This window comes from Chaetodon auriga, chromosome 8 (genome assembly GCF_051107435.1).
Source record: "Chaetodon auriga isolate fChaAug3 chromosome 8, fChaAug3.hap1, whole genome shotgun sequence".
Taxonomy (NCBI): domain Eukaryota; kingdom Metazoa; phylum Chordata; class Actinopteri; order Chaetodontiformes; family Chaetodontidae; genus Chaetodon; species Chaetodon auriga.
In genome coordinates this window covers 28,989,456-29,001,197 of record NC_135081.1, presented here as the reverse complement: position 1 = coordinate 29,001,197, position 11,742 = coordinate 28,989,456, and the positions used below count along the sequence as shown (strand labels likewise).

At 43.2% G+C, this 11,742-nt stretch overlaps 2 protein-coding genes across 4 annotated transcripts in view; both read right to left on the bottom strand.

The window, feature by feature from the left end:
- Nucleotides 1-1,690: 1,690 nt before the first annotated feature.
- On the bottom strand, nt 1,691-4,874 carry LOC143324574 (uncharacterized). Its single transcript, XM_076737201.1, has 3 exons — nt 3,945-4,874; nt 3,767-3,839; nt 1,691-3,453 (listed from the first exon to the last, which is right to left on the bottom strand). The coding sequence occupies exons 1-3, from the start codon at nt 3,950-3,952 to the stop codon at nt 1,954-1,956; spliced, it is 1,581 nt and encodes a 526-aa protein (XP_076593316.1). The 5' UTR covers nt 3,953-4,874; the 3' UTR covers nt 1,691-1,953.
- Nucleotides 4,875-5,685: 811 nt separating this feature from the next.
- Nucleotides 5,686-11,742, bottom strand: part of pnp4b (purine nucleoside phosphorylase 4b) — a 14,516-nt gene continuing 8,459 nt past the window's right edge. For all 3 annotated transcript variants that reach the window (XM_076737203.1, XM_076737204.1, XM_076737202.1), the window contains 4 exons: nt 10,446-10,621; nt 10,009-10,199; nt 7,783-7,862; nt 5,686-7,591 (listed from right to left, as the gene is read on the bottom strand). In XM_076737203.1, the coding sequence (XP_076593318.1) occupies nt 7,451-7,591; nt 7,783-7,862; nt 10,009-10,199; nt 10,446-10,621 (588 nt within the window). In that variant the 3' untranslated portion in view covers nt 5,686-7,450. The remainder of the gene's footprint in view (nt 7,592-7,782; nt 7,863-10,008; nt 10,200-10,445; nt 10,622-11,742) is intronic.

The window sequence follows — 11,742 nt, the reverse complement described above, 5'->3', positions numbered from 1 at the left end:
GGCCAAAATTGCAATTTTAATTGTTTAGGTGAAAATCTAAAATGCAGAAGGTGAAATGGTCTGAGTACCTTTACAATGGAAACCACACAGATCTCATTTTTCAGAAACAACACTGAGCGCCTTCCTGAAATACAAATCAAACATTAGCTGCATATCTGGATCAGGACAGTACAGATAAATGTAAGCTACATTAAAGCTGATGTACCGGCCTGAGATAGTGGATCATTAGGGGTGTCCAATCACAGCTCTATTTCCTGATGAAGTAATCAATCAAATCAATGAGGACCCTCTGTGGCTGCAGTCCACCTCTGGGCCTCTCAGACCCTCAGAACTGTTTAGAACTGTTCCAGATGGAGGCCGGTGGATCAGGGCAGTGGTGGCGCCGCAGCTTTGGAATAGCCTCAGACGTTGGCCTCCACTGACACTTGAATGTTTTCAGTTTGCTCTTAGACCCCGTTTATACGAAGATTGCGAATGAAAACGACAAAATATTTTATCGGAAGTGCCTTTCGTTTACACGGCGATGGCGCCGTCGAGGTCTGAAACCGCAAAAATCTGAAGATGCCTTCCAGAGTGCAGAAGTACGACTTTTTTTGAAGACGACTCGGGTTGCGTCTCCGTCTAAACGGCAAAACCACGTCGCGTAGCAACTACACCTTACGTCACACTCAACGCGCCAAGCCGGTAAAACAAACAATATGTCTGAATACGTGGATCCCACCGATGTTCAAGCTGTGCTAGCAGCTGTAGTCAACATACAAGATAGGGGAGAGTGAGGTAAAGTGAGACACTTTTTACATTTGCTCCCCTCTAAGTGAGATGAAATGATATATCAGTAAAATTTACACATTTCCCATTAATTCAGGATGTTTCCTCGCAATGGAAATTGTCAGAACGTATTCAGGACGAAGGGAAGTGAAAATATGATTGTTTTTAAAAAAGTGGTCTTGTGTCTCACTTTACCCCAGCCCAGGGGTAAAGTGAGACGAACCCGAAAAATCAATGGGGTAAAGTGAACCAGCTGGGGGTAAAGTGATCCACTTACTTTTTCCACTCTGAAACTACCATAACAATACATATTGTAACAGTTACAATCCTGACAGCTCGCTTGACAACCACACGTTCCAGAACTAATGTCGGACTTGTAACAGAATAATGGGGATTGGTCAATTAAGCACATTTTTTCTAAACACTTCAAAGTAACTCTGAACAAAATTGTCAGGACCTATTAGGTTTGTTTAGTGGTATGTTCTGTTCTGTCTTGGCTCTTGTTTATCTCCTGTTTTATTTTGATGAGCTGTCTATGTCATATCCCTCTTCCTGTCGAGTTTCTGTCATTGTCTCCCCACCCCTCGTGTTCCTAAGCTGTGCTCTCCCTCCCTTCTTTGCCAGATCGCCTCATCTGTTTCAGTGAATGTATCCAGCATTTCTTTGTGTATTCTGTGACCTTGACCCAGTTTCAGTTTGACTACAAGTTTAGCTTAGTGATTTTAATACTTCTGCCTGTGTGGACTGATCTTCTGGTTTCGACTCTGGTAATAAACTGACTTGCCCTCTTGCAAATTGTTTGTCTGTGCCTCTGCTTTGTGCATCACCCTGCTCTGATCGTTACAAAAATCAAAATACAACATAATAGAATTCAAAATGTTTTAATTAACATTTAAATGACAATCAGTTAGATTAGAACACAGTCAGAACCAGCTATTAACAGCCTGAGACTCGAACACTTAACCAGACCCATCTGGGTCGAAACATCAGCCTATAACCAGGCCTAGCCTACTCTACATTACTGGCAAAGATGAGGAGTTGCTCACTCCATGTGGTTCTTCCAGGCCTTTTAGACATCACTTTTAGGAACATGTGCAAAGTCATAACCAGCTATTAACAGCCTGGGACTCGAACACTTGACTTGACCCACATGGGTTAAAACATCAGCCTATAACCAGGCCTAGCCTACTCGACGTTCCATCCCTGCAAGTTACAGGGAAAGATGAAGAGTTGCTCTCTCCTCGTGGTTCCTCCAGGCCTTTTAGGTTCAGGCAGCTTCCTCACCACATCACTTTTAGGAACATGTGCCACATCATTTTCCTTTATAGCAAATTTGGGTCTCTCCCACACTTTCGTGTTTCCCTGGATTTTTCTGAGAAATTGCACAAATATTTCGTGATCCTCAACATTCTCAACCATGCCAATGTAATGAACACTCCTGGTTTTGGTTGCAAAATTAACTAGGACAAAGTCACCCACGGACAGATCTTTGTTTCCTGGATCACTTCTCTCATCCTCAGAGCCCTCTTGGTCAGACACATTGTCAGGTGGGACAGGGACATCACTCTCATCTGAGCTGCTTACTACGATCTTCTTTTTGGTTGCTTTCTTTCTCAGTTTTCCCTTTTCTTTGGTTTTTAGCTTTTTCCCTGCCATTTTCTTTTGTTTCTCTTTATAAGCCTTTTCAATGGCCTGCTTCTCAGGAGTATCAGTTAGGATGGCTGTCTTCACACGCTTTCTTTTGGTTTGTGTTCTGGGGGGACATTTGGGAAGTGGTAGGATTTCACGAGGAGATACAAATCCAAGTTGACTGGGAACATGTGGCACATCTGAGTCAGCTGGCGAGGCACATCCATGTGGACCATGTGCAGTGGATGGATTAGCATCAGCGAGTGATTTATCTGCAGCAGGTGGTTCATCTTCAGGTGGATCACCTGCAGGGGCTGGATCATCTCTAGGAGCGGGACCATCTGGATCTTCTGCAGGGGCTGGATCATCTCTAGGAGCAGGACCATCTGGATCATCTGCAGGCTGTAGCTCAGGGTTTGGCCGGTCTGACATCATGGATGGTGCAAACATTTCATCAGGGAAAATGTCTTGGTTATATGGGAAAATCCCAGTGAACCTAAATCCAGAAGTGATGTTGCGTGGGGTCACTGCTGATATGAAGGCCTCATTCACAAGTCCTGCAACCTGGTAGATGGAGACTGTTTTTCCAGGGTTAGACCGCATCCACCCATCAAGAGCTCGGCTGTATTGGGTCTTGAACGGACCAAACACGGTCACATCGAGAGGCTGCATGCGATGGGAGGTGTGGGGTGGGAGGGTGAGCAGAACAATACCATTGCTCTTGGCAATTTCTACTGCCTTCAGAGAGATGTGAGCTTTAAGATTGTCCAGGATTAGCAGCATGGGACGGTCAGGAGTGCAGTTAGTGTGCTGTATCAGGTGATAAAGAAACTCAGGCCAGGTGTCTTCATTCATCCATCCTGTTCTAGTGGAGGTACCTTTGGCTCCTGAAGGTGCTCCTATCATGAAGCAGTCCTTAAATTTAACTCTGGGGAAAACAAACATTGGAGGCGTTGCATTCCCAGCAGCATTCACTGCACACACCACGGTGACCAGCTCTCCTCTCTCAGCTGATGTGACAGAACCAACTTGCTTTCTCCCTTTTTCTGCCACAACCTGAATCAAATAGAAAGTTTACAATCAATGGCATGTGCAATCAGCAAGCTACTACTGGTCTAAAGGTGCATTATATTTCTTTTTAGTCTATAGCTAGGCAAGGCAAGGCAATTTTATTTGTATAGCCCATTTTTACAGTTTGTCTCAAAGGGCTTCACATGGCATCATAACAACATCCTCTGTCCTTAGACCCTCACATTGACTGAGGAAAAACTCCATAGAAAACCCTTTTAACAGGGAAAAACTAGCTGGTCATTATCACAAGCCACTCAGTATCAGTCTGGTGTTCTCTAGTGTATCTGGTGTAGCTTACCTGCTGTGGCTTTTGCACTGTAAACACCCCTGTCTCATCCACATTATAAATCATATGCGGAGGGAATTTAAACCTGTTAAAGATGAGAGGCAAGCAAAGAACCTTATCAGAATCAATAACAAATCTTACAGGTAAAGGCTCCATAAAACATTTGCAACTAAAGAATTAATTCTGTCACCTGTCCATCACTCCAGCCAGATTTTTAAAGAACTCTCCGACTGTAGTTCTGTTGAAGGCTGTCGCCCTTCCCAGGGATGTTGCCTCTGGAGTTCGGACAGAGAGATGGCGACGCGCTAAAAAGCTGCCAAACCAAGCTTCACCTAAAGCAGACAGTTCATTATTATAAGATTTAGCTTTGTGGCAAGATCAGTTGGCCTTAGTTAATCTACCAGAATCATGTGATGCACACCCTAGCCTACCTGCACATTGTGCCTTTGTCCAATTGGCAGGGACAGGGACATTGTTTTTAACTGCATATTCAAATGCTAGTTGACGGCACTTAGATGGAGAAAGACCGTGGAACTGTTCCGCTAATTGTTTTAAGTGTTTTGCAAGCTCCTCCTCCATCTCATCTGTGAGAATTCTTTTAGCCTCGGCTACTGCACCCCAGCCCACTGCTGTTGTTTCTCCTTTCTTCTCTTTCTTTATAAATCGTAGGAGGCTTGATTTATCAATGTTTCTGTCCCTTGCAACAGCTCTTAAGGACTTCTTTCCCTCCTTGACCTCAGCGGCTGCACTCTTCATCTCTGTGAGGGGTGTTTGGCCCCAGGCTGTCTTCCTCGTATATTTCCTTGGCATGATGACTTCTCTACAATGTTAATGACATTAAAAAATAAAACATACATAATGTAATATTACATTAGAATATGTTCAGGACTAAACTTAACTTGTGCTTCATGGTGGGGTAAAGTGAGACACTGTCTCACTTTACCCCACAGCATTTGTCTCACTTTGCTCCACCCCCACCATTTTAGGAAAAACAACCTCTCTTAGCAATTTAGGCTAATCTTCAGCTTGCATCATCACATGGTTTCATATGTTGGTAGTTCATCAACATGTGTGATATAAGTTTTTCTTCCTAAATTAATTTGCTTTGGCACAACAGTTGATTAAGTTGAGCGCATATTTTTTTACTTTTAACTGCAAAAAATATATTTTTGTGAAAAAAACATGCTTACCACAGCACCATGATGTCCTTTCCTTCATGACCATGGGGAAATGGGAGGGGCTTGAAAACATAATGGTCACATGACCACAGATGTGTACCATTGCCTAGATACAGGGGGTGTCTCACATTACCCGGTGTCTCACATTACTCCTCTCTCCCCTACATACAGGCGAACAGAGACGTGTCAAATTTTGGATGCCCCAACACGTCGTAGGCGCTCTATCACAGTACCACCTAGCGGCCTGGCATGCATATCCAATCGAATTCGCCCACTTTTGCGTCTTCGTATAAACAAACAATTCCTGCTGAGAACGCTCGTCTAAACGCGGATAAAAAATTGAAGATGACACGCCACTTTTGCGTCTTCTGTTTTCATCGCCTCCGTATAAACGTAGCATTAGTGGTTTTAGTATTTCAGTATTATGTGACCTTTAATGTTACTCACATCTGTTTTTACTCATGTTGTTGTGCTGTTCACTTTAAATTGTAGCATTTTGGTCAATTCTGTTTGTTTTTAAACGAGCTATAAAAACCTTCAGGTGATTTTAAGATGAGCAGTTCAGCTCAATGCTTCAGATCCTGAAAACAAAGACACAACACTGACCTCCTCAGGTCATCCTCAGATCACTTTCTTCTGCTGGACGCAAACTGTTCATCGTTCATGTATGGAAAAAAGATGCATCAAATACAATCAGTAAGAATTCAAAATGAATCCATGAATAGAATCATTAACTCATTTATTCATATATTAAAAATCTTATAAACGAAACCTTCAAAGATGTCAGCGCTGAAATTGTCTGTTTGTGTTTCAGTCATTTCTTCTGCGACAGTCACTACAGAGATAAACACAGTCCACATTCACAGACAATAAGACAACAACCAGTGCAGCATCAGGCCCAATTACACGAAACTCATAAAGTCCAGAAACAGAATAAAAAGAGTGAAGCCATCAACCATCTGCAGGTTTATTCAGCGACGTCATCAACCATGATCAGCGTTCAGCGAGCGTCTCTGCTGCTTCACAGCAGTGAATGTTTAATGACGCAAATATCTGCCGCTTTCAGATTCAGACGAGGCAACAGAAAAACCACCGACAGTTTCAAAGAACACAACGCAAAGGAGTGAGGAGACCCTGAACACAACGCAAAGGAGTGAGGAGACCCTGAACACAACGTGAAGGAGTGAGGAGACCCTGAACACAACGCAAAGGAGTGAGGAGACCCTGAACACAACGTGAAGGAGTGAGGAGACCCTGAACACAACGCAAAGGAGTGAGGAGACCCTGAAAACAACATGAAGGAATGAGGAGACCTTGAACACAACATGAAGGAGTGGGGAGACTCTGAACACAACATGAAGGAGTGGGGAGACCCTGAACACAACGTGAAGGAGTGAGGAGACCCTGAACACAACATGAAGGAGTGAGGAATCAACAGGACTGCAGAGAAACTCAACATGAAAACACAGAGCAGGTCTGTCCACCTGTCTGTGCACCTGTCTGTCCACCTGTCTGTGCACCTGTCTGTCCACCTGTCTGTCCACCTGTCTGTCCACCTGTCTGTCCTCCTTTCTGTCTGACGGGCTGAAAGCTGCATCTTTGTGTGCATTAACTCTAAGGTTGATAAGTACAGACGATGATATGATGATGAATTTTTTTGTAATCGTTTCCTTTAATGTGGAACTGAAATATTTCTCAATTGAAACTGTTTCTTTGTGTTTGTTCAGTAAAAATGAAAAAGTCTTGTTAGCTTTCTCTGCATGGAGACTTTGTGATTGAATAGAATTCAATGAATATGTAATGTTACATGATTCATTCACTGGATTCAAGAAAAACACTTCTCTGTTCACTCACTTCAACCATAAATAATTTGACATTTGATTTCCAGAAAATGTTTCTTGCCCTCCATCCACTGTCAGTCACACCTGCACAACACAAACAGGAAGTTGGCTCTGAGCCAATGTTCAGCCATGTTTGTTCAGGAGCTGAAGATGTCGAACTCTGTTTTTGGAACTGGTGTATGAACAGTTCAGGAATTCTTGGAAATATAAAAGAAAGTTTCATGTTAAGTTTTCAGTTCTTATATTTATTAACAAAGTGTTCATTTATTTTTCAATACCTGACAAAGAAACCTAGTGAGAGGACCTTGACTTAATTTTTGAGTCTGGCTGTTATTTCGAAGGTGATGGAAGCTTTAAGCTTCATGTCTTCATGCATTTTAATGAAAGTCACCATTTGATGAACAGTTTATATAAAATGAATGAAGGTTTTCTGACAACATAAATTCAGTCAACAGTCATTCTTTGACTGTTTCTACAGATTCTTCAGTTGCTGTCATTTCCCTTTAGAATTTACAAAAGAACTAATTTACTATGTTTTCTTTCCATTTTATTCCTGTTTGTTCTGACATTTAATCAGAGTCTTCAGTCATTTAAAGGACAGTTTTATTGTGAATTCAGAGTAAAGAGCTGAAGTGTGTGTGTGTGTGTGTGTGTGTGTGTGTGTGTGTGTGTGTGTGTCAGTGTGTGTTGATGCTCTGCTGCTGGCAGCGAGAGATCAGCGTGGTCACAAGTTTCTGCAGAACCTCCGCCCGCATCTTACTGATCTGAAGAACCTCCTCATGGTTGACCTTCTCCTCCCGACTGTAATCCAGAGACACCTGCAGCATGACATAGGGTACGTCAATGTCGTCACACCACAACCACAACCACACCACCACCACACCATCACCACACATCACCACACCACTACCACACCGCTACCACACCACCATCACCACCACCGCACAGCAGTCTGATGTAATTATTATTATTGCACAGCTGTGTTGCTGCTATCATTTTAATAACTGACCTTGTTGGTGATGAGGGACAGACCAAGAACTCTGAGTCCACAGTGTTTTGCCACCGTCACTTCAGGAACAGTACTCATGCCTGAAGAGGAAGAGGACTGAGTGTGTGTGTTATGGTTTGCAACCCTCAGTTTAACGACGATTTTTTTAACCTTTTCATGATTGGAGCAAACTGTATCACTGTACACTTCAAGCAAACACATGGCTGAAAAAAGTTGTGCTGCATTTTGACCCAAAGTGAAAAATAGAATCAAATGAAATGATGTGTGTCATATGGCCTTGTTAACCATCTTCACTGTAATTATTAGTATTTTGTTGAGCTGCAGGGTTCCACTCTGTCTCATTAATATTTAATCAGCAGACATATTTACTGAACCTGCTGATGTTTTGACTCCTGCTGAAACCTGAACATCATGTGCTCATCCTTTCAAACTGCTGCTTATGACTCTGAGCATCATGTTAAAAACTATTCATTCACTGAAAAACATTCATTCTCCTGCTTTTATTAAATAAAAATCCAAATGACGCTGAAGATAAACACTGTACAAAACAAGGCTGAGAACTCAGCTGTACCACCTCGATTCAGTGAACCCTCAAAAAACGTAAAGACATTCAAGTTCCTCCTCAATAAACCCCAGAATCCCTCAAGACTTCTTCAGATATAGATTCAGTCCCTGCAGGAAAATTGGTTTGTTGCTCAACACACAGTGAGAAAGATGGATTAAAGATGACACCATAATACTAATAACATAGTTAAAAAGTAAAAATGTGCAAATGCAAATGTGTGCAAATGTGTGCAAATGTGTATGTGCCAATGGTAAATGCAAATGTGCAAATGGCAAGTGAAACAACAATAACTTAAGACTAAGGATAAAATGCACAATGAAGTAAAAACAATGCTAAAAATAGTAATACATTCTTAAATACCTTGAACAGTTCTCAGGGAGCCATAGACCTTTCTTGTGGATGCCTAGAATTTCATTAAAACCCTAGATCCTTGGGAATGAACCTCAGAGCTTTCTGTGGGCCCCTAGAAACTCATCAAGGACCAATGATTGTTCTAAAAGATCGACAGAGCCCTTTCCATTCTGCATCTGTAGCTCAGGAGCTGATAGTAAATCATCCGGTGGAACAATAATGTGTGAACTCAACAACATCCAACACTCTGCATCAGTTAACCATGTCACCATGACAATGATGTCAACCATAGAGATACCAGCCACATTAAAACCACATTCATCAGGGGACAGGATCACTGCTCTCAGGCCTCCGCTAAAGAGGCAGTCAGTGCTCAATACAAAACCAATAGTTCAACTACCAATGAATGAGTCCTGATCTCAACTTAAACTCTTCAGGAGCATCAAGAAGCATCAAAAATACTGTTTGAGACTCAGCTGAGCAACAAAAATAAATCCAAGTGACGCCTCTTGTGTCTTATAGACAAGCTCTGTGATTCTCTGTGACCATCCCCAGAACAGGTGAATTATAAAATACAGACTTTTTGGCTCATTGCCAGGGGTTGGAAAGCTGATCGATCAGGACTCTCTGGATGGACTGGACATTTCCCACTGATGAGTAACATTAGATGCGCCCATTTTCTGAATTCATTAATATTCTGCGGGCTGGATGGGAATGTGGTGGGATGGATGCGACCCGCAGGCCACCATTTGACGATATGGGCTGGGTCGGGATCGACTTGCTGTTTGGTCCAAATGTGGACCAAGGTCTGAACTTTGAGAGGTTCTGGTCTATAGAAACCTGTCCAGGCACCCTAGAGCCTTTTCAAAGGACCCCTAGAACCTCCGCATGGACATCTCAAGAACTTCCTGAAGGATGTGCTGAAACCTCTTCAGGACCTCCAAAATGTGTTCCAGGACACCTTTATAGTGCTTACAGACCCTGGATGCTGGATGGATAAACAAACTGCAGACTGAAGACAGTGTTACAATCAGGAGACACAATCAGACCCACCAGGTTTCCACACTACAACTCACAGCAGCCCCTGCTGTGCTGCTATTACAGTTCATCAAAGAATAAACCATAATGATACAACTCTCCATTTGGGTCTGATCTCTGGTCAGATCAGCACTTCACACTGAGAGCCAGCCACTGCTCTTTCTGCTGACTCATTAACAAGGCCCCTTAAGACTCCGAAGAGGTTCCCCCTTGATGACCAATCACTGAAGACAGGCTGTCTACCTGTCTGTCTGCCTCCCTTCCTGTCTTACCTACAGAGTCACAGCCCAGGATCAGCAGCATTCTGGCCTCAGCGATGGTTTCAAAGTTTGGTCCGCTCACCATACAGTAAACTCCCTCTCTGATGAAATCACCGCAGCCGAGCTCAGAGCCCACGTCCAATGCCAATCGCCTCAGATCCTTGCTGTATGCATCAGACATACAGGGAAACCTGATCCCAAAACTACAGAGAGACAGACAGCCAGTCAGACAGTCAGACAGAAAGACAGTCAGATATAAAGACTCGCAGACAGTGGGACAGGGAAGCCTAATCCCAAAACTGCAAACAGACAAACAGACCTGATATATCACATCAAATACTGGAATGCTAATAGAGTTAATTTAATCTCAGGGTTTGTATACAATCATCTCTGTCTCTTCCTGTCTCTCTGTCTGTCCCTCTGTCTGTCTGTCTGTCTTCCTGTCTCACCGCTCATCGTTGGGTCCGCATAGTGGGTGTTCTCCAGCAAATCCCGGCAGGTTGATGTGGTCTTTCATGATCATGATGTCACCGACTTTGAAGTCTGGACAGATTCCTCCAGAGGCATTTGTCACCAGCACAGACTCGACACCCATCAGTTTAAAGATCCTCACAGGGAATGTCACCTGAGACAGGTAGGCAGACAAACAGGTAGACAGACAGGTAGGCAGAGAGAGCGGTGAACAGTCAAATTGTGCTGTTGGGATATACAGTGTAATAATCCCTCCAGTGTGTTCAGGCCTGTCCTGGGGTCTCCCTCTCCACAGGGAGGAATCCAGGAGGATCCTGATCAGATGTTGAACCACCACAAGACTGAGCCCAGACAACCTGCAGAGGGAACTTGATCCACTGGTGAATCCAGAGTTTCATGTTCAGGATCAGCCACCTCTGAAAGACCACAGTCCACATCATGGCTGACTCAGCACCTGCTGTCACTTTGTCTTTGTCTTAGAAACTGTTAATTTTCTTTTAATATGGACTAAAAACACTGTTATTTTAATGTATCTGGCAAGTTTTAAAATGTTGATTCTGAATGAAAAATATTTCGTTAGCTTTCTGACAGCATCATCTCCTGACAAGTAACACAAGATGAAGGTATTTTGGGTCATGTCTTCTCACACCTCTTGGTTCAGGCTCAGGAAAGATTTTTATGCCTTTTTGCTATTTGACGTTAAAAGAGGACGGACAGTGAGAGGAGACAGAGATGAGGAGTGACTCAAACAGGAGATGTTTGAGAGGTAGACATTTCACAAAAAAAAAAAGAAAGAAACATAATCCAGGCTGCAATTCTGTTTCCCTCAAAATATAACTGGCAAAACAAATGAGAATATAAACATCATTTCTAGGAAGCAGGGTTGGTGTCCACTAACCCTGCAGTTGTTTAGGACAACAACTTCAACTGGAGAAAATTCGTTCAAAGTGAGGGGCGACAGTAAGAGTGATTTCATAACATGAATGGAACCGTGAATTGGATGATGGACATCAGGGCCATCCCCTGGTGAACAGGTCTAGGAGGCAGCTCAGCTGAGAGCACCTGGTGGTGGCCGAGTCAGGATCAGTCTCAATAGATAACATGTGGCCTCTGCCATATTTGTTTATCAACCTACATGAACTGAAGCATAAGCTATGGTCGCTGAATGGCTGGTGACTTACCTGAGGACATCGACTGCCCAGCGTCTTGAGCAAGATGACGCCAATGATTGTGAATTGCATGCTGGGTAAAATGGGTGATGCAAGAACACTTCTG

Bases quoted from the DNA above. Each gene is read 5' to 3' on its own strand.
- LOC143324574 (XM_076737201.1), bottom strand. The intron at 3,454-3,766 runs GTAAGCTACACC...TATTTGATTCAG, and splicing joins CAGTGCAAAAGCCACAGCAG to GTTGTGGCAGAAAAAGGGAG.